Source organism: Mustela erminea, chromosome 3 (assembly GCF_009829155.1).
Source record: "Mustela erminea isolate mMusErm1 chromosome 3, mMusErm1.Pri, whole genome shotgun sequence".
Taxonomy (NCBI): Eukaryota; Metazoa; Chordata; class Mammalia; order Carnivora; family Mustelidae; genus Mustela; species Mustela erminea.
In genome coordinates, this window is record NC_045616.1 from 124,726,694 (window position 1) to 124,748,305 (window position 21,612).

Here is a 21,612-nt window from a genome sequence, read left to right on the forward strand (position 1 = left end):
GTCCCTGTACCCATCCATGATCCTTTATATGGCAAATGAGGATGGTTTGAGCTGTCTGATTTCTGGCAACCAACAGCGACAGACCCTAAGAGAGATGGTGTGAAGTACTTTACTCAAGTACCTATTATGTGTCAGGTGCTAGACTCACAGTAGCTATTATTTCAGAACATCTCACTCACAATTTACTGCTATACACCTAATAGTTATGGAAGATACTAACATAAGCAGATACTCAGTGGGACTACCTGAATGCTTAGTCAGACTAGATCGTTTCATGAACGATGTCTATGGCAACTGCAGAAGGAAGATTAGGACAGTGAACACACTCTTCTATTTTTTTTTTTTATATAAGTCTTTCACATTAAATAAATGCCTCCTTGACTACTAAAGAAAAAAATAATTATCATATCCCACTGAAGCTGAGAAATAAAGCAACCTCTGTTTATTTTTTTAAAAGATAAACATGACTGATCTGCACTAATTATAACATTTGAATAAAACAATGTTCAACATTCTTAGTCTATAAATAACTAATACCCTATTTTGCTTATTCTGCAAATGAGAAAACTGGATAATTCTTATTGATTTAAAGGTATCAGACACGGTATTTGATTCTGAGGAAATGAAGACCTAAATAGGAAAAAAAAAAAAAAAAAACCGCCTATAGCAATGAAATTGGTAAAGAATGACATTTAAAGGTCGGTACATAAATTTTACATGCTTGACTTGACAGACTGGAACATTTTTCAAGTCCTTAATTATGAGAACAGCAGCAAAACGTAAGACAATTAAAACCTGGCATTTGAGGATCTGCTGTGTTGTTACGAACACATACATGACAATGATTATCAGTGAAGCCCAGGAAACTATTTCCCACTACTACTCTATGCATGCCAACGTGCACGGACTTTGCTGCACTTCCAAATGTGTTCCCTTGTTCTGGGTTTAAACTGTACCTTTAGATACAACAGCCTGAGAATCACAGGGCTATAGAGCATGGCTGCAGACCCGGTCTCACTGCGGGACAATTACAACACATCAATAAGCCCGTTTGTAATGAAAATAGCAAAACCAGGCTCAAGTGGGCGCCCTCATGTTATAAATACATCATGTATCAAGATTATAAATTACAGAAATAAAGACAAATAATGGCATGAAGGGCATGATAGTTTATTTTTAAAAAACTGTACCACACTGATCATGATGACCAGCATACACATTATGATGGCTTTTCTCTTGGGTATTAACATCGCAGTATTTTTGTATACTGAAATGTTTCAATAGGACCAAGAACGTTAGAGAAATAAAGATCTTAGATGAAAATGAACACTAATAATTCTGGTGTCCGACCCCCAAAGAATTCATTTAAACCCCTTACGAATCAGTGGCATTATAATGTTATGTAGTTATGAAGAACAAAATTTCTCTTCTAAGTAGGCAGCATGAACTTATTCCTCCTTGTACTTTAGTTTTTATAATTTAAGCATGTCCACCCTGGCTAAAGCACAATCATAAAGACACCTCAGATAATTTCCATGCTACCAATGCACAACTTTAGTGATTTAGGAAAAAAAAAAAAAATCAAACCACCATCAAAATAAAGAGGCAAATAAAACTGATTTTCAAATCATTTGAAAAGCATAGTGCTTATCTGTCCAATACAGACTCAAACTTAAATCAAATGCTACAATTATAATCTCCAAACTTCTGCAGTAAAGTTAAAATATATATATGGGTTTTGTTTATAGAAGTGTATTTTGCAATCAACAAGAGGAAGTTACTTTTGAGAGAACGATATATTTGGTTACAATTCCATGTATCTGGAGTAAAGACGAAGCCACATGATGTTAAATCTGGCTCTAAGTTACCTAAAGTATAAAATTTTGATCAAAATTATGACACTCTGATCTTAAAAATTCAACCCATATGAGATGATTTTTTTAGAGTAAATATGCTATTGAGTAATTATTTCAGTAATCCTTTCTTTTTTGTCTGTAAATTGACCCTTTCTCTTTTAATCAATGTGACTCACCAAAATTTCAAACTGACCTCTTTACTTCTGTGTTACCATTTCAATACCCAGGGACTTCTGAGGCAGCATAAGTCTGACTTCATAAAAACAGTAGATACTTTAACCTTTCAGTGACAATTTATAAATCTGTAAACTCAAAAATCACATTATTTATAGCTCAGCAACTATAAAAACATTGAGAGATTTTTTGGCATCTGAAGCCAGAATCTCTTTGTGCTTTTTAAATTAAGCTGCTTTTGAATCTTTTTGGTATTTATCAGCCATTCATATTTCCCTTATAATAATAAAATAATATATTTAAAACAATTTTAAGGTTAAATGTCCTGGGGGCTTATCAATAGTTTAAAAAAAATTATTATTTTTTTTTCCTTCAGCATTTGGAATAGTAGAAATTATTTCTGGTCCCTCTTTAGATCAACCAACACTACTCTCAATCACGTATAACACTGAATTTTACAGACATCCCTGAAAAGTTTTTGATTAAGTAAACGAGTGAATCACAGTGGAGTCTCAATCAGTTAACAGTGTAGATCCATTAAAAAAAAAACACAACTGAATATTAAAATCTTCAAGCTAGAAGGAAAGAAAGAAAGAAAGAAAGAGAGAAGAAAACCCTCCGAAGAATTAAAACCGAGTATGTGTCATCACTGATTCTGTGCTTGTGTCCCCAACTGATCAGACTCCTCCTCCTCTGTGTTCTAAGACATGTTCGTGTCATTCTCCACGCCAAGTTTCCAGGACACTTGCGTGAAGAGGCTATGCTACCACAGCGTCTAAGGGAACAGGGTGGCACCATTTCTCCTCTAACAGACTTTGTGTCCAAAGATGAGCATCGGGCCTCCCTCCACAGTGCTCACCAGCATGTACCAGGAGACAAAACTGGCCGTGCAGGTGGAGGACAGCTGATCCGCCCACCCCGCCCAGCGCCAATATGAGGTTACCAACAGGTCTGTCGTTATGTGCACTGGCCTTTCACTCTTTCGATCAGAAAAGTTGTGGTTACTTTAAAAAAAAAGGGGGGGGGAGGGAGTGGAGAAATGAAAAACCAAGAGTTTAAAGGCACAAAGTCGCATAGCTGCTCTAGTTGGAGTTTGTAAACAGAGAATAGGTTGAATTTAGGTAATCCCAATCTATGAGAGTAAAAAGGCATCCACAGCAGGCTTCCATCCAGCCAGCTGCTTTGAGACCCTTCATGGGTTTTGAGGTCTACAAAGTATGCACTAAAATACCCATACTTCAAAAAGCAATAAGGCAAATAGTATAATCATTATTCCAAAAGTTACAATGGTAGTGTAGGCATACATAGTATAATTTAGTTACAATGTGTGGTACTGTTTCTATTATATACCCATATTAACTGCTTCTTTCCTACATAATTACATATTCAGCCGCGCTTCACCAGACACAAAACCATCCTTGTACCACCACTGACAGTTGGCAATAGCTCTTTGATGGCAGTTTTTATTCTGCTGTAGAAATATCCTTGAACTGAAAAAAGTCCACAACCCAATGTCCAGTCATTAAACACTATCATATTTGTGAAGAGCTTCTTCCAACTTCTGTGTCACTTTTTGGAAAAATATTATTTGCTGTTGTAAGAAATGCTGCATCTGTGATTTAAAGTCTCTTACTCGGATTTGATGGAAGTGGTGAATTTCAGCCAAAGTGGCAAAGGAAATAGTGTTACAGCGATCTTGAATGCCATCGGCCTTCTGCAGCTCCATCTTCCCTTCTTCCACGTGTCGCCTACTCTCCTTTACTTTGGTAAGAGCTCCTGTAGTTAAAAAAAAATTAATTAAGTACATATACGTATGTATCCCAATGGCACAGCTACACAGCAAACAGCCTCTCGAGCATTATAAATACTTGCCCACGCTATTTAAGGCCCTCTGGAACTTAAAGGGATAACCATTATTAAAAAACTAAGGAATCTGATAGGGTTTCTGAAAACCCCTCCACTGCTGTGATTTCACTACTCTAAACCAGCACTTGCCAAGTAAGTGACCAAGTATCTACAGTGTATTTCATCTGCTCCGAGTAGAGAGACTATATGGAACAGATCATAAACTGCAGCAAGGGGCTGTCTCTAAACATACAAAGCAAGAAACTGGATTTTTACTTAAGAGAAAGGGTGTGACACCATGACACACACCTGTAACAAGAAAGTTATCTATAAACACATTACCCCAGAGAAGGTAAAAATCTACTTCCTAAGAGAGTCTCCCGGAAGAATTCTTAAAGAAGATTCTAGAATTAGACTCTGATAACATGTTAGTGCCAGCTTTGTGTTTTAGTAATCAGGCCATGTCAGGGAGGGGCCTTAGAAATGACGGCAGTCTGCAATGGGAAGCCACCCTCAGTGGAGTTGGCCAATGAAGGGGCAATTCCATGTTCCACCAGGAGACCCACCCCGGAGCACTGAGGCCCTTGTGAAGGAAGAATTTACCACCTTTCCTTGAGGGGTTTAAGGATCAAGGAGCTTTGAGTTTGCTTTAGTGATAACCTGGGAATAAAGCCAGCGGGGCGATAGCCTCTTGTCAAGTAATGTCACCAGAGGGTATGTGCAAGCACGGTCACTCTGGCAGGTGCCACATGAGGGCGGATTGCCCCCAAAAGCATCATTACATGAAGACACAGAGAGCTAAAGATGTTTAGGTGTAGGAAACAAAGGATCTTCACAGGTTCTTGGAAATGAACAATGATGAAGCTCAAATCACTTGAACATGGCCAGCTCAAGAATTCCAATCTTCCAACTCCATCCAGCACTTACTCTAATAACCCATGACCAAAGGGGAGAGAGAAATGTCCCAGACACCTGGCTGGGCAGTCTTCAACATGGTGAGACCAAGGGGGGCAAAAGAGGGGAAGCTGTTTAGGAGGAGGTGCGAAAGCAGAGGAATTCTGGTTCAGAAATGTTCAGTTTTAGCCAATGGTGAAATACACAAGGGGAAAAACCCTATTCTAAATTTCTTCACATCTCCTAAATAATACAGTTAGACCTAGCATTACATAAAACCCTCAGGGGGTAAACAGTGTGCTTGTTTTTGGGAGGCGTTTTTGGCATAGCTCAAAAACCTGAGAAATTAAAGGTGTTATACATACATTTACAGGTATGTATGTACATTTTCATTTCTTTGTTCTAAATGAGGTCTTAAAGTGAGAAGCAGTAGAGACTTCCACCTTACCCCACAGCAGAGATGCGGGGTCTCCTCTGTAGAGAGAAATCATTTGCATTAACATGGCTTCAAGAAGACCCCTGAGCAATCCCGTCAGGACGCCATCCCTCTGGAAGTGGACACTTGACACCCATCTGCCACTGTCGGCAGGACTAGCGAAGTCACAAAATCTGCCTGCTTGTCATTTATACTAAAGAGAAAGAACTCTCCTCCCGAAAACAGAAAGAAATTTTTATAGCATATTTATCTTTCTTATACTTGTTTAAGCTTACAATTTATATACAAAAATTAAAGTCAAAAGGACCAGGAAAGCATATGAGACAGAAATAAAGGAAAATTTTTTCAAAAAGATGACTGAGAATATGCAATTATGAAATACATGTTTAAATTGGCAAAAAGAAAGACAGAATGAGAGGAAACGGGAAGTTAAGAGACTCAGATGATTTGACTATTTTATCGTGATTCCACTCCCAGGTGACAGAGCGCACCGGGACAACAGTGAGGACACGCAGTGTCCCACCCTGCACATCCATGATGTGTCTCTGCGGCATGCTGCATGGATTATTCGTTCCAGCTTCTACAGCCTGGAGAATAGAGTCCTACAGACAGGGCTTCTGAGGCCTGACCGGGAGCTTGGTGAACGTCAACAAAGTTGCAGCTCGTCCAACTCTAAATGAGATCACCAAATTCTTAGAAGCGACCCGCTAGTATATGGAATTACAGATATGCTGCTTTAAAAACCAACCTAACATTGATTAAGTCTCAAGTTCTCACATTTTATCACACAGGCATACATTTTTAAAACTCTTGGACACAACGGCAAGCATTAAATCTCTCTGAGGCCTAAGGACCTTTGGCATTTAATACCTGTTAAGTTTTTTAAGTGTACATCCCAAAGGAGTCAACGGGCATTTAAGACTCATTTTTCCCCCAAGTATGAATTTACAAGTAACACAAATGTTGCTACCTTCAAAGTCCCCAAAAGGCTCAGCTCTGTGGCAAGGATCTGAATTCGTTCAACAAACATTTATGGAAGACCTGATGTGTATAGAGCATAGTGCTACAAGGAGATTCAAATATTTCAGCATTCAAGACCTCACTCCCCACCCACCCCCAACCCCGTTCCTTCTTAAGGAAGCCACTTGGCAAAGCACACAGAGGACAGGCACACAATCAGGACATGAAGTGAAACAGAACCAGAAAGGACATAATTCTGCATGGAAGTTAAATGGATCTTTCTCCAAGATAGTAAGTAAAACTGTATCACAAGAGAAAATGCTCAGAGGACCTACTACATGCCAGACACTGGGCTAAGGACAAGGTTGGGAGTGGGAAGTGAGCAGGGAACAGGCATATATAAAAAGTAAATAGTAGCTTCCAAAAATAGGAATAATATATGCTAGACACTATGCTAAAATGTGTATGGAACCACAAAAGACCCTGAATAGCCAAAGCAATCTTGAAAAAGAAGAACAAAGCTAGAAGTATCACAATTCCAGATTTCAAGATATACTACTACAAAGCTGTATTAATCAAAAACAGTATGGTACTGACACAAAAATAGACACATAGGTCAGTGGAACAGAATAGAGTCTAGATATAAACTCAAATTTTTATGGTCCATTATTACAAAGGAGGCAAGAATTTATAATGGGAAGAAAACAACAAACAGTGCTGGGAAAACGGGACAGCTATATGCAAAACGATGAAATTGGACCATTTTCATATACCATGAACAAAAATAAACCCCAAATGGATTAAAGATCTAAATGTGAGAAGTGAAACCATAAAATTCCTAGAAGAGAACACAGGCAGTAATTTCTTTGACATCAGTGGTAGACACTATTTCTAGACATGTCTTCTCTGGCAAGGGAAACAAAAGCAAAATTAAACTATTGGCACTACAGCATAACAATAAGTTTTTGCACAGCAAAGGAAACTATCAACAAAAAGCCTACCTACCGAATCAGATATTTGCAAATGATACTTCTGATAAGGGGTTTTTAATACCTAAAATATATAAAGGACTTCTACAGCACCAAAAAAAAAAAAAAAAAAATCCAATTTAAAAATGAGCAGAGGACCTGGAATGACATTTTCCCAAAGACAATATACAGAAGGCCAACAGAGACATGAAAAGATGCTCAGCATCACACATCATAAGAGGAAATGTAAATTAAAACTGAACTGAAATGAAATATCATTTTATATCTGTCAGAATGACTAAAATAAAAAAACCACAAGAAATATCAAGTATTGGCGAGGATGTGGAGAAAAGGGAATTCTCACACACTGTTTGTTAGGAATGCGAACTGGTGTAGCTACTGTATAAAACAGTATGGAGATTCCTAAAAAAATTAAAAATAGAATTACCAAGGATCCGGTAATTCCACTGTTGGGTATTTGCCCAAAGAAAATGAAAACACTAATCTGAAAAGATATACGCACCCTTATGTTTATTGCAGCATTACTTACAATAGCCAAGATGTGGAAGCAACCTGAAAGTCCTTGACAGAATGGATTAAAAAGATGTGTGTACACACACACACACACTTAGCCATAAAAATTAAATCCTGCCGTTTGCAACAACATGGATGGAGCAAGAAGGTATAATGCTAAGTAAAATAAGTGAGCCAGAGAGGCACAAATACCATATGCTCTCACTCATATGTGGAATTTAAGAAACAAAGGGAGAAAAGAAACAAACAAAACAGACTCTTAAATACAGAGAACAAACTGGTGGTTGCCAATTTGTTGGGGAGGTGGATGGGGTATGGGTAAAACAGAGCAGTAAATAATGTACAGTATTGTTGAATCATTATACTGTACAGCTGACACTACTGTAACACTGTATGTTAATTATACGTGTGTGTGTGTGTGTGTGTAGGCACTTTTCATATGCTATCACTATCACTAACCCTACTGCAATTTTACAACAGATATTATTTTTACAAGAAAAGTGGGAAAGCTACTAAACCTCTTTGAGTATCAAATTGGCCAGGTAACCAGATCAGATGTGGAGATGGAATGTGAATGCATTACTGACTTCAAAGCAAACACTATTTGGAAATATTTAGAAAAGAAACTGAAGCCTGACTGGGCAAAAAAAGCCAGGCGGGCCTAGGTGAGCAGGGTGCTGAGGGATAAAAGCTGGGCAGCTGAGAATCAGCTATGTCTTCCCCACGGGCCTCCCCACGTGCCCCATACTTGTGGCTGAGGCTCCGGTAGCAGCCTTCTCACCTTCCTCATCAAGACCCTGGCTTCTATTTTGATATGCAACTCAGAAGGCCTTGGAGGAACTATATAGTTTTTGAAAATTTCCCTCTAGAATCTTATTAATCTCACTGAATTCACTAACTGTGCCTTCTGTAAAGCAATTTAATATTTATAAGATGTCTGATTTTCTTGTCTTTGTAACAACACGTAGGTGCCACAGAACAAAACACTGAACAAGCAGCACGTACTTCACAATTTTGAAAAATATGAGCCCAAACGTACATGGAAGGGAAGGGGTGTCTTTCTCTGACTTGTCCTCTCTGCTTAGATCCTATTGAAAGATTATATAAGTTAAGAACTACAACCAAAAATAGTAACACACAATCACTTTAGGGATACAGAGGCTGATAGAGTTGGACATCCCAGCAAAAAAATTACTTTATTTGCAAACAAGGAAGGACAGAACAAACCATTAAGGAGAGTAAGGACCCAAAGGCCAATTCCACTTGAAATTTTGGTTTAACACACTTATTGCAATTCAAATCCATTAGCATAATATATCAGGATTACGGCAGCAGAGATGTAAGAGATTTTTATTTTTTTTAAAGAGACAGAGTTCCTGTTTTGGGGGCTCAAATTATTTTTTAGGGTGACTTCCCTGCCGGAAACAATTAAAGACCTATACAAAACAGCATACGAATGTACCGAACAGCATGCTTCAAAGGTACAAACTCTGGTAGAATAGTGAGTGCCATGTATAAGGAGTTGTGAGATTATACCATGAATTAAGAGCAAATTTTGAAACAAATTCCTTTTTAACTGAAATGTAGCTGAACTGATTTACTCCAGATCTGCTTTCAGAAAAAAGATGATTAACAACAAAACAAGCTGATGGCGAAATACTTTTCAAAAAAAATTATCAGGAGGGGGCACCTGGGTAGCTCAGTGTGTTAAGCCTCTGCCTTCGGCTCAGGTCATGATCCCAGGGTCCTGGGTTAGAGCGCTGCATTGGGTTTTCTGCTCAGCAGGGAGCCTGCTACCCCCCCCCCCCCGCCCCCCGCCTGCCTCTCTGCCAGCCTGTGATTGCTCTCTCTCAGTCAAATAAATAAAATCTTTAAAAAAAAAATCATTAAGAGTTCCTCAATATATCCTGAATTGAAGTGACAGTGGCCCGGGTCCCTCTAGGAGCACACAGTTGCTGGTTGTTAAAGTTCAGGATGACATCAACATCCTAAGCCAATTAAAAAATACATGTTATCTTTTGTAAAATATTTTGCAAAGTTTTTTAAAAAATATATTATTTCCTTTAAGAAAAAGGCCATTCTGGTTTTAAATATTCATCTCACAACCCTCCAGCTAGTTTTTCTGTTTACCTTTTAACACCTGGGAAGAGTTTAATGTGATTTAACACATGGGAAGAGTTTAGTGTGATTTCTTTCTTTCGAGAAAGATAAAGTCCAATTATTCAGTAGGCTACTTATAGAAGGTAACTAACTGACTGGTTTACTGCCTGGGAGGAAACGGAAAAGAAGTGACAGCTTTGAACAGCTCAAGCTGTCCATCTGAACAAATCGCAAGGGTGCTTCAGCTCTTGGGGTGTGACAGACAGAACTACTTTCTGGGGTTCTCCAGAAGCTTCTCTCTACCCTCCTTCCGCCCACTGTGCTTCTAAACCCTGCATCCTGTCAAGATGAGCATGGAAACAGGTTTCTCCCATAGAAATGGTATTATCATCCCTGGTGGGATGTAAATGACATAGTATTATTAGAACTAGAATTTGGGTTTTGTCATAGGCGGCTGTGTTCCCACAACAGTTCATGTGGCAATTCTCAAAGTGGGAATTATCTGCATGTGTTTCTACATGTCACACATTTTTGTATTTAAGAAAGGCAGAGATAGACAGATTTTCAATCAGGTTTAGCCTCTAAGGAGTGAGAGACTGGAGAGAAAAAATTACCGGGACAGAGTTCGATCAGTACACACTTGCTACTTTTAGGATGGCTTTAAAAATTAATGTGTAGCTGCCTGAGAAACAAGAGCAGAGGTCTGGAACCAGCCGCAGAGCTGGAACAAGGCATTACAGCATCATCTAAGCATTCTCTCAGCTGCACTGTTTCTTACCAAACCCAACAGGAGTGTAAATAAAAGTCAAAAACGTTGCCCAAAATCTGAAGAACAAAGGGAACACACATTTTTATCATGGAATAAATACAAAAACAGGCGAAAGTTTTCTAAACCCATACTTTCTAAGTGGCTGATTTAAGAGGACTCTGCCTCCTGCCGGCCCCCTCCCCTCATAAACACCGTCCTGCCACATGGCCTTCAAAACAGAAAAAGGAAATGAAAGAACACAGCAGAGAAATGACTCCCGAAAGTCAAAGGTCCAAAGTGGTCACTGCTGGATTAAAGAGCCCCCGCAATACCCACGGGTAGGACAAGTTTTAAAACAAAAGAAAATTAGGTGTGATGAGAGAGAAAAACATTTTAGAATGGGACTAATAAGTACAACTATGAAAGTGTTTCTTGGACTAATGGGCAGACATTGGGTAGTGTGCATCTGGAATAATACATGAGCTAAGATTTCATTATGAAAAGAAAACGTTGGCAAGGATTTAACTCTGAGATTAAATAAGAAGGGGCTGACAACAGTGCAGCACAATACATTCTTCTTCATAAAATAAATAGCCAAACATTTCTGGTTTAGAGAAAGAGAAACCTGTAAGAAGGTAATAACATGAAACAGTGCAGCCTCCCCGAGTTATACAACTGAAAATACATTCTTCTATTTGAAGTACAGGAAAAAGTAGGATTGACAGGGAGGCAATATATTTCAACCATTCCCCATGACTGTGCTCCCCAATGGGCAACAGGAGCCCAGCCCGGGACCCTGGGCCCCAGGCTGAGTCCAGCACACTTCAGTCGCTTTTCTACCTCAGGGATCTGCAGAAGGAGGCAGAAAGGAACAAAAAGGCTTATGGGTTAAGAATGAACTTTCGGTTGGGCACTCAATTTATTAAATAAGCTGGGTGAATTATTAGAGTCATTGCACAAAACAAAGTTCACTGAGGAACTAATAACCCTAAGACTTTATTCCAAAAGGAGGAGCAGGAACCCAAGGACTTTCTTCTCCTCTCTCTAGCCCTGAGAAGACACCCACTGGAGAAATCAGTGGGGCTGACTCTGAGCTGACAAGGGGAGAGCTGGTCCCCAGAGTTTCCATGTGTGTTGCTATTGTCTTAAGAGCCGAAAGGGCCTTACAAGAGTTTCTCTCATTCTTACAAATAAGAGGCAAAGCGCCTCGTCCAGAGTACCACAGCTTGTGCTGCACTGGCGGTACAATGTTGAGCGTGGCTGCCATTCGAAGTACCACAGCAACTTCGAGACAAAGCCACCTGCCAGCCAGTCCTGCCACTTTCCATTTAACACTCCCTGAAGGGCCTCTGCTCCACTCTGTTGAAGAGGGTCCCTTCCTTTCCACAGTGGGAGCCATAACATGAAAACTAAACCAGTATTTTCACTTTGCGTTAGGAACTGTTATTAACAATCTCCTGGACAGCTTCGGCCTTGTTCAAGTTGACTCTGCACATGCAAAATTCCTTCCTAACAGGTTCATTTTTATACTTACTGACACTGTCCAGGTGCAACGAAAGATAACTCTGCCTAACTGCCTCATCACTACCCCAAGCTCCACAGAACTCACGTCTTAAATCCAACCCCCCCTCCATTTTCTTTGGATCTTTCCAATGGCAGGCATCTCACAGTTTTAAAGCAGGTTCAGGGTGCAAAGAGCCAAGCACGAAATAACTACGTACTGGTTCATATCCACATATGCTCAGTCTGAGGGATTAATTATGCACGCTTCCAAAGAATACAAAATAATTACAACTAAGGAATTTAATTGCATGACAGGGTTCATTCCTATTACAACTTTAAAGGACTCAAATTCATTTTATAGAATAATTATGATCCAGGAAGCCAGCACCATTTTCAAAAGCATCTTATCTTTTACATAGCATTAAATTACCTCCATCATTAAAAACTGTTTAAATTTAAATTTTAAACTGTTTGAACTGTTTAAGAAGCATTTCAGCATCATTTTAGTGTTTGTGAAAGGAGAGGAGCAAAGGTCTGGGATCATGTATCAGTTAGTATGTTTCAAGAGCCCACGCCCACTGAACTCGGCGCACGAGCAAACACAGTCAGTCACACTAAACTGTATCATCTCCTTCTGATTTGCAGACAGAATCACTTTCCTGGACACTTCTGACCCAGCAAAATGGGACAGGGTAATAAAACCGCTCAAATGCTGTGCTGCTTCAGGCATTTTAGCCAGGGAGAGCCTTCAACTCAGTTGAAGTTGTGTGGCCTCCTTTCAGCTTCCTGCTCTATGTCCCTCTCTTCAACCCCGCTCCCCGTGCACCGCCACCCCCCCCCCCCCCCCCCCCCCCCCCGCCGCGGTCCCGCGGGGCTGGGGCTTGCTGGCTGCTCCAACTGCTCCCACCTCCAGCCATGGCCAGTGTCAGCACCTGAACTTTGCCTTCCTTCCTTCCTTCAACCAAATCTCTTATGCTCAGTAGGTTTTGTCCGTCCTAGACCAATTATACAAAAGGCCTAGTCACTAAGCAACAGGGATCCAAAGGCTACATTTTCTCCCTTTTAAAAAAAAAAAAAAAAGAAGGAAAAAAAACCCAGCACTTTATTTAATTTTGAAATCATGAATGTGGCAAAAACATTAACTAGAATTTCTGTCTTCCTAGGGCCTTGTCTTTGAAAACCTGAAGCCATGGTGTAAGGGACAGAACAAGAGGTGGGCTGAAAGGCAAGAGAGCTGGGTAGAAGTTGCCCAAGAATGGACTAGGCCTGTTTTTCTTCATTTCCTCCTACACAGAAAACGTTGAAAGAAAATGCTAATTTGGTCAATGTGACCAATTTGCTCCTATCCCCTCATCACTGGTCCCCACACCCTCTGGCCCTGCTAAAGCCCCATTAACCTCTGCCCCTCCCCTTTCCTTCCTCCCTTTCGATCTCCACCCACCCACTGGTTGATTACTCTTTCCCCTCTCTGCTCCAATATTTACTTTTCTATATTTTTTGAGTAAAACATCTCAAAAAAACAAAGGCCAACATCCATTTCATAGAGACCAGCAGAATGGCTGTCCATCCAGGCAAAACAGTCATACATGAATCACACATACTGTGTAAGCCAGTGCTCTGCACTTTCGTGTCTTATTTCCTTCTCTTTAACCTCAAAAGGAAAGCAAATACCACTCCCATTTTCAGAGGCAGAAAGTAAAGTTGAGGGACGGTAAATCACTTTACTGAAGACGTCCTGTGGCATGGGAATGAGGTCTACCTAGCTTCCAACTCAGGTAGTTGGCTCCCTTGTCCTTGGCCCAGCTGAAGCTGCCCCATCCATCACGTCCACGCCCCTCAGAGGAGCCCCAAGGCTACATACCCATGACAGGCTCCTCCGAAGCCTCCGAAGCCTCATCTCAGGTATAAGCAACCCAAGATCCACCTCCCTCCAGGCTCTCAAATCTCTGTTCCTGCATCAAGTCACACCCCGAGGGCTCCAGTTTGGACCACATTAATAAACTCTGGGGGTGCCAATAGGAATACTGAACTCAAGTCAGTGAAAGCAATTTTTTGAAGGGCCTAAAGGTCACTAAAGTCAAGTATTATCAAAATTCAAAGGTAAAATTAATGTAAAATTTACTTTCAATTCATACATAAACAGGAAAGAGAACTTTTAAGTAATTTTAAAAAGGAGGGAGGAGGGTCAGATACAAGGATAATAAACTGGAAAAAGAAAAAAAAAAATACTGGTTGCTGGATGATATAAAAGTTAATCATTTAAAGAACTCGGGCCTTGGGGCGCCTGGGTGGCTCAGTGGGTTAAGCCTTTGACTTCAGCTCAGGTCATCATCTCAGGGTCCTAGAATGGAGCCCAGCACTGGGCTCTCTGCTCGGTAGGGAGCCTGCCTCCCTCCTCTCTCTGCCTGTCCTCTGCCTACTTGTGATCTCTCTCTCTCGCTCAAATAAATTTAAAAAACTTAAAAAAAAAAAAAGAATTCAGGCCTTTAAGCTTGGTTGGGTCCTGAAGACAGACTAAGTGGTAGTATGCTCCTGGTAAAAGCCTCCTTCCGTCCTGAGGAAGCTGCCCTTTCAGCTCCAGTCAGCAAACACCAGACGTCTAAGGGCAAGAATGACAGTATAAACGAAAGCCACTCACTTGAGTGTATCACATGGTGTACCGTTTGATTACTTCTACTCACCATGCACATGCATGCCCACACCACACCTTATTCCAAAAATGAAGAGGGAAACTGCATGATTCTATCTCTTGTGGCTTATTTGGTAGAACAGGCTGTTCTTTGCAAGGAAATTTTATATAAAGTTTCTTGTGCTTTGGCTTATACTGAATATTAAATATGTATTAAAGTTACTAGGGTGATACAGTCAAGAGGACTCTGTAAACACAGTATGTTTTTACTTCAGAAGAGCCTGGATACAAAGGTGAAAATGTTTATTTGCCTATGGCCATGCAAATATAAAGACTTTAAAATTTGAGAACAGGAAAAGAAAAGGATGTATCATTTCTTTTCTTAAAGATTTTATACCCATAGAATCCTAATAAAATGAGGTAGAAAGGATATCCTTGAAAATCATATACAAAAAATACTTTTTAAACTTTAAAACAACCAAATTTGTAAAATGAAGTCCACATAATGGTTTAGATTCAAAGAACACACTTGATGTGGCTCATGATCCCTAATTTCCTAATTCTTCTTAATTTCTCCATTCTTCTGTTAGCTGACAGACGTGAGTGGATACTGGTCCCAGTCGAGCAGAGTTAGGGATGTTGGCCAGCTGCCCGCACTTTGGGTTCAGATGACCTCTGACATACAACAATACCTATCTGAACCAAAGAGAAGAGTGAACTTTGGAAACTGCCTTTAAGTTTCTTTTTTTTCTAGGAAGATAAAGGAAGACCCGTGCTAAAACATCTAACAGAAGCAGCTGAACAGACAGGCCGCTCTACCCAGGGCAGGAGATGGAGGTGGCCCCAGCTCCACTGGGAAAGCAGGTAGCCATAAGCCGCCACCCCACCCCACCCCCACCCCGAGGCCAGGTCCTGGATGGTACGAGTGCTTTTGAGAGCGCCACATTCAACACTGTTCCTAGGAGAGTATTTTCAAAAACTAGATCTCTTGTTTTCAAGTATTTTTCCCAAACAAGGTCTAGTTTTTAACTTGAGAATTGTAACTGTAAAGCTGGGTATTATAAACTACCACTTAAGGTGTGGGGGGAGCCCCACAGCATTTGTCATCATCCTTGTGCCACCAGCTGTGGCCACTATGACTGTGTGAAAGGTGAAATGAGACAGGGTCACTTCTGTCAAGGGGTTTTAAGCTACAAAGGAGCTGGGCGATCTGTAAGTCCTCAAGTCCTCACTGTATGGGGCCAAGAACTTGCGAACTGGACCAGTGTCCCAAAGATTCAGCCCAAACACCTGCAGCTTGCCACAATGAGACTTTGCTGGGTGACAGTCTTAGAAACCAATTATATTCAGCCCAGCCTTTAGTTTTCTGCCACCAACACCAATTGAAATTCCTTGTATGCAACGTATATAAGCATTTCCTTTTGATTTAAAAACCCTTTATTCGGGGGCCTGGGTAGCTCAGTGGGTTAAGCCGCTGCCTTCAGCTCAGGTCATGATCTCAGGGTCCTAGGATCGAGTCCCACATTGGGCTCTCTACTCAGCAGGGGGCCTGCTTCCCTTCTCCTCTCTCTGCCTGCCCCTCTGCCTACTTGTGATCTCTGTCAAATAAATAAATGAAATCTTAAAAAAAAACCTTTATTTTGTTCCCTTGGAGGCACTATTTGGGCTTCTGCCCAAATCTGTGTTCATGGAACTGTACTCCTGAGACCCCAAATAAATGCTTTTGATTTCAGCTCAGCCTCTTTCTTCAGTTGACAACTAGTACTCCACAGCACTTTACTATCACTAAGCTCTAGGGACAATTCCGAAATCAGCTGCTTCAAAAATAAGAACACCTCTGACCCTGGGGTTTTCCTGCTTCTTCACGCAGGTAGGGACCAGGTTTCCAGGGGTGATGAGTCTTCACTCCAGCTGCATCTGGGCTTCCTTGAACTAGACCATAAATAACCATCTAATGACAAAACACTCAGAAATGTATCAGTTTTTAAAAAGACCTGAAACACATGTCATAAAACAAAAAAACTTACAAGAGGACCCATGCTGACACCCACTTTTATTTAAAGTTTTCTCACTGCGGACAGTAAGTAGCTTTCGTGATTTTCACAAATGTCAATATAACTAGATACAATAAAGGCCCCGAAAATCGGATTTCTAAGACTCTCTTCAGCCTTGTTCCTTATCTTTCCTTGTAATTCTGCTCCTCTTCTTAACCTGCCTATTTCTCTTCCTGGCATCACTACTTTCTGTCACCAAATTTAATACCTGGAAGGGAACTCTAGACTCCTCAGGAGAGCCACTCCTCACCAAGTCTGGCCACTCAACTTGGCGGGTATCTCAAGTTTACCTGCTTACTTTCCAAAGCAACCCTTCTGCCTGGATGACCTGGTCTACTCCAGCGGCCCTCTCATCTCTGCACTCAGCCAACAGGAAGAAGCTTCCAGAAGCCCTAGCCCTGAGGCCAGGCTGCACATAGGTGAGGGACACCTCCAAGAGCCCACAGTTAAGTTTCTATGGCTCACCTCCCATCTGCAAAATGGGGATAATGAGAATATTTACCTCAAACTCTCCTATGAGGCTGAAATGGATATGATTAATATAAACAGGGAACATCATGCCTGGCACATGCTAAGCTCTCAAAATACGTATTTTTATCATGATTCAGATGTCACTCTTCAGTTTCACACCTTTAATGGCTGTTGCTGTCCATAGAATAAAAAATTTCCTGGCAGGCATGCTGATTGTAACATAAAGAATACCGGGTTTAAATCAAGGCAAGAAATGAACTCAAATTCTAGCTCTTATTAGCCATGCAATCCTGAAATGCACTTAACTTCCGGGAGCCTCAGTTTTCAAGGTATCACATGGGGAGAATACCCCTTTGGGAAAGTTAATAGCTGTACTGGGCTGAATAGTATCCCCCCCATTCACATCCACCTACAGCCTGTGACTATGACCTTAGCTGGAACTAGTCTTTGCACATATAATTGGTTTAGGTGAGGTCATACACAGGCCAAGAACAGCAAGGATGGCGGGCAACCCCCAGAGGTTGGAAGAGGCACGGGAGGATGTCTCTAGAAGCTTTATATGGAGTGTGGCTGTGCTAACACCTTCATTTCGAACTTCTAGCTTCCAGAACAGTAAGAGAATAAATTTGTTTTTTAAGCCATCCAGCTTGTGGCAATTTGTTATAGCAGCCCCAGGAACCCAATACAATAGCTAATACTTCATGTTTCCAAGTATTCAGCATGCAAAATGATGACTCCATATTATACATGAGGAAACTGGTTACACAGTGAAACTGGTGGGAACTCCATGCCCCGTGGGTGTAGGGGGTACATCTTCATGCCTGCTCCTAAATGGAATCAGACACAGTGTATGCAGCTGCCCACAACACTGCTACTCACAGTAAGGACTCCAAAGTGGTTGCAGTGGCTATTGCTACTCATACTCTGGCTCCCAAAACTGCCTGACCTCCAAGTCAAGGGTAAACAAACACCTTCCTTAGGGGTAAGATAGTAAATACTTGAAGTTTTGCACATCGAGGCAAAATTGAGGTTTTTATACCCAGTGAAAATGGAATAATTCAGAAAGGTAAAAGCAGGTCTTAGTTCAAGTGCTGTCAACAGGCACACGGGTGGGTTTAGCCTGCAGACCCCGGCTCGATCTCCCAGTATCTCTGTTGGGAGCTCCAGTCTCTCGTCTGTTGGTCACCTTATTCTCCTCCCTGTCCCTTACCTCACTCCTGTAGGCAAATACCCCTTCCATCTCCCCTCCCCAACCCCATAGACACAGCCTCAGTTTAGGATTTCATGTCTTGCCTGAATCACTGCAAGAGCCTCCGATCTCACCTCACCCTGAGCCTCCCTTTACACCCGTCACCAGCACCTGTCCATCTCAAGTGCAGGCCCGAGTGTGTCAGTACCCTGTCTGATCTTCCATGCTGCTACCCCCCATCCCCTCCAGCAGCTGCTGCAAACCCAGGGCCACAACAAAATCCCATGGGATCTCATCCAAGATCACCAATGTACAGGCCACATGCCCTTAACATTCTGATTAGAGGGTGGGGCCCAATTTACAGCTGTACCCACTCGAGAGCTGAATCTGAGAGGCAGCCAGGATTTCATCCCTGATTTTTATACATGATCCATTCTGCCTGCTAGGCAAACTTCCAAATTTTTTTTTTTTTTTTTCAAAAATGCTCTCAGAGTAAGACTGGGAGAAGCCACCCCTGAACTCTCTCCTCTCCCCATAGCTGATGACCCCCACCAAGGCACACGCCCATAACTGCATGTGTCATACTGTATGGTGACAGCTACTCACCTGTCAGCCGGGCTCGGTGACCTGAGCACTGTAGGAATGTATCAGCTAATACATGCTCATTCTAAAGCATTTCCAAGATCAAGAATGCACTTTCTATTTTCCTCTGAGAAGTCAAACTATGACCATCTTTCAAAGGCAAAAAAACAAATGCTACCCACCCAAGCCCCTAACACAGTTGACAATGACTCTTTATCCTCTGGATGCCCATGCACTCTTACCACAGGCACTAAATTAACTCGACCTCTTATCTCCCAATTCTCTGTATAGACATCCTACTTCCGTTATAGAACTGACCCTTCCATGAGAGCAGGCACCCACTGCTCAACACCTAAGCTCAGGGCTTTGTGTATCCAAGTCATTCAAGAAGGTGAAACGTACTTTCTCTACATCTTGTGCTTGGAATTAAGCAAAAGGGACTCCAATAATGAAAGCTTACCAAAGAGGAAAACAGTTTATATATGTAAGTTTAAGCATCAAGAACCAATATAAAGTGAAATCATGAGGCATGTAAAATTATTTTTTCTGGCATATAAAATAAAGCATTTTTAAACTTTCTCCCTTCTCCCCAATAAGTTTTGGAAATTTACTTCAAAGATATGTAAGTTTAAGACTTTTAAATCACTTTCACATTAATTATTGACTTCACCTATAAAATATATCCAGATCCTATCTTTGTTTCCTACATTAGTTTATAAACTCCAGTATCCATCATCACATGAATAGAAAAACACATTCTCTAATAGAAGACATCTATTTCAAAATCAAAAAGTACTTATTGAGTGGCTGCTTTTCTCATTTAACAAGCATGCCTTAAGCATTGACTATGCACACACAAAATAGTGGAGCTACATACCAGAGGAACATAAAAACATGACCCCACACACTACCCACTAACCGAACGATGTATACTGTTTGGCGCACCAGTGAGCATTGTACCAGCCATGACTACTTGGAAAGGACTGGGCTCCACGGAGAAAATTCTGAGAAGGAAACTTGATCTAAGGCTTAACTGTCTGTGTATGTTTTGGGTGGGGGAGGGGGCTGTCAACAGAAGGTAGGAGCCCATCAATCTAAAAGGATGAAACTCAAGCCCTGATTCCCATCCCTACCTCTCTTCCACTCACAGCCCTCCTCATTTCAGTGGATGGAAACTCCATTCATACTGTTGGTCAAGCCAAAAACTGCAGAGTTTAAAACAACAACAACAATAACAACAAAACTGCAAAGTTCCCCTTGATGACTTGTCTTTCTCTCACATACCCCATCGTATCCCTTAGGAAAACCTGATGATTCCACCTTTAAAATATATGCAGACTGGGATCCCTCCTCGCCATCTCCCTTGTCTCCACTCTAGTCTGCTTCTACTCTCTCACCTGGATTATTAGGGTAGTTTCCTACTGGCTCTCTGCTGCTACCTTTGACACCCTACCTCCTCTCCATTCTATTATCAACACAGCAACTGTATTAAGTTTGCTAAAAGGTCCAGTGGATATCATTCCTTGGCTCAAAAGCCCGTCATGGCTCCCATCTCTCTAGTGCTCTCTGTCCTGGCAATGACCTACAAAGACCTACTAATTGGACCTTCCAAGACCTTATCTCCTACCCAGATCCTCTTAGCTCCAATCACCTGGCGTTCTACTATCTAGCAGAACACACCCACCTTAGTGCCTCTGCTCTAGCTGTATTCTCTGCCTGAAAGACTCTCCCCCGAGACATCTGCTTGGCTAACTCCCTCACCCCTTCCATGTTTCCACTTAAATCTCACCTTATTAATGAGACCTATGTTGATCATCCTTTTTCATACTTCATTCTGCCTCCCCATGCCCTCTTGCCCTGCTTCACATTCACGCTTTCCCCTACCACATACGTGATAATGTACTCACTATGTTTGTTTTTCCTTGTGTCTCCGCCCTGCTCACACGTAAGCTCCACAAGGGCGGTGATCTTTGTTTTGTCCAACGATGCAACCCATGCAACCGGAGCATCTTTAATAGTGCCCAATTTGAATAAAATCAGATTTATCTCTCAGAGGATCCTCTGAAAAAATCTAATGATCTTGGCTCTCCTCCCTAACTGCTGTCTCCCTATCTGCCAAATAATACAAAGAATTTCTTCATCAGCAAGTCCAATTACAGTGAGAGATTTAAAAAAATTGCAAGAAAAGGACAAGTGAAGTAACACTTGTTCATAGTAATGTTTAATCAAGCTACAAATACAAGATTAACAATATAAGACTGTTTCTATTTTTGGAGAGGAGATAGTATTTAGAATTCGAAGTGAAGTATATTTTGTAGAAGGGAAAGCCCATCCCAATTTCTCTCTCTGGTGGCGCTACTAATGATAGCTCTCCTTTGGGTCAGAGAGAGATGTCCAGCTGTCCACCACACCTCAGCTTCCGAACACCTGGGCTCTGACCAGCAGGAAGGTGGCCAGATAGTCACCACTTTTACACTCATAGCTCCTGGTGGAGTAAGACCTCAATGCATGTTTGTTGATCTGAAACAGAAGTTCACGAATGTTCTTTCACATCAACTTGTCAGTTGCCGATATCAACTGATAAAGGATGTTCATGCTCCCATATTACAAAAATCGCATAAATAGAATGCTATTTAAACCAGCATGAACCAACGTCTAAATGTTCATTG

The 21,612-nt window shown here is 41.3% G+C and overlaps 1 protein-coding gene across 4 annotated transcripts in view; it reads right to left on the reverse strand.

Annotated features, from left to right (window-relative positions):
* Positions 1–1,149: 1,149 nt before the first annotated feature.
* The window catches only part of SNX18 (sorting nexin 18), a 29,453-nt gene continuing 8,990 nt past the window's right edge, over positions 1,150–21,612 (reverse strand). The window contains exons 2-3 of one of the 4 annotated variants that reach the window (XM_032337408.1): positions 8,707–8,755; positions 3,676–3,806 (exon numbers count right to left, since the gene is read on the reverse strand). In XM_032337408.1, coding sequence (XP_032193299.1) covers positions 3,779–3,806; positions 8,707–8,755 — 77 coding nt within the window. In that variant the 3' untranslated portion in view covers positions 3,676–3,778. Of the gene's footprint in view, positions 3,807–8,706; positions 8,756–9,496; positions 11,365–19,996; positions 21,464–21,612 lie in introns of those variants that run through there. The other 3 variants (XM_032337407.1, XM_032337410.1, XM_032337409.1) reach the window with 3 other exon arrangements.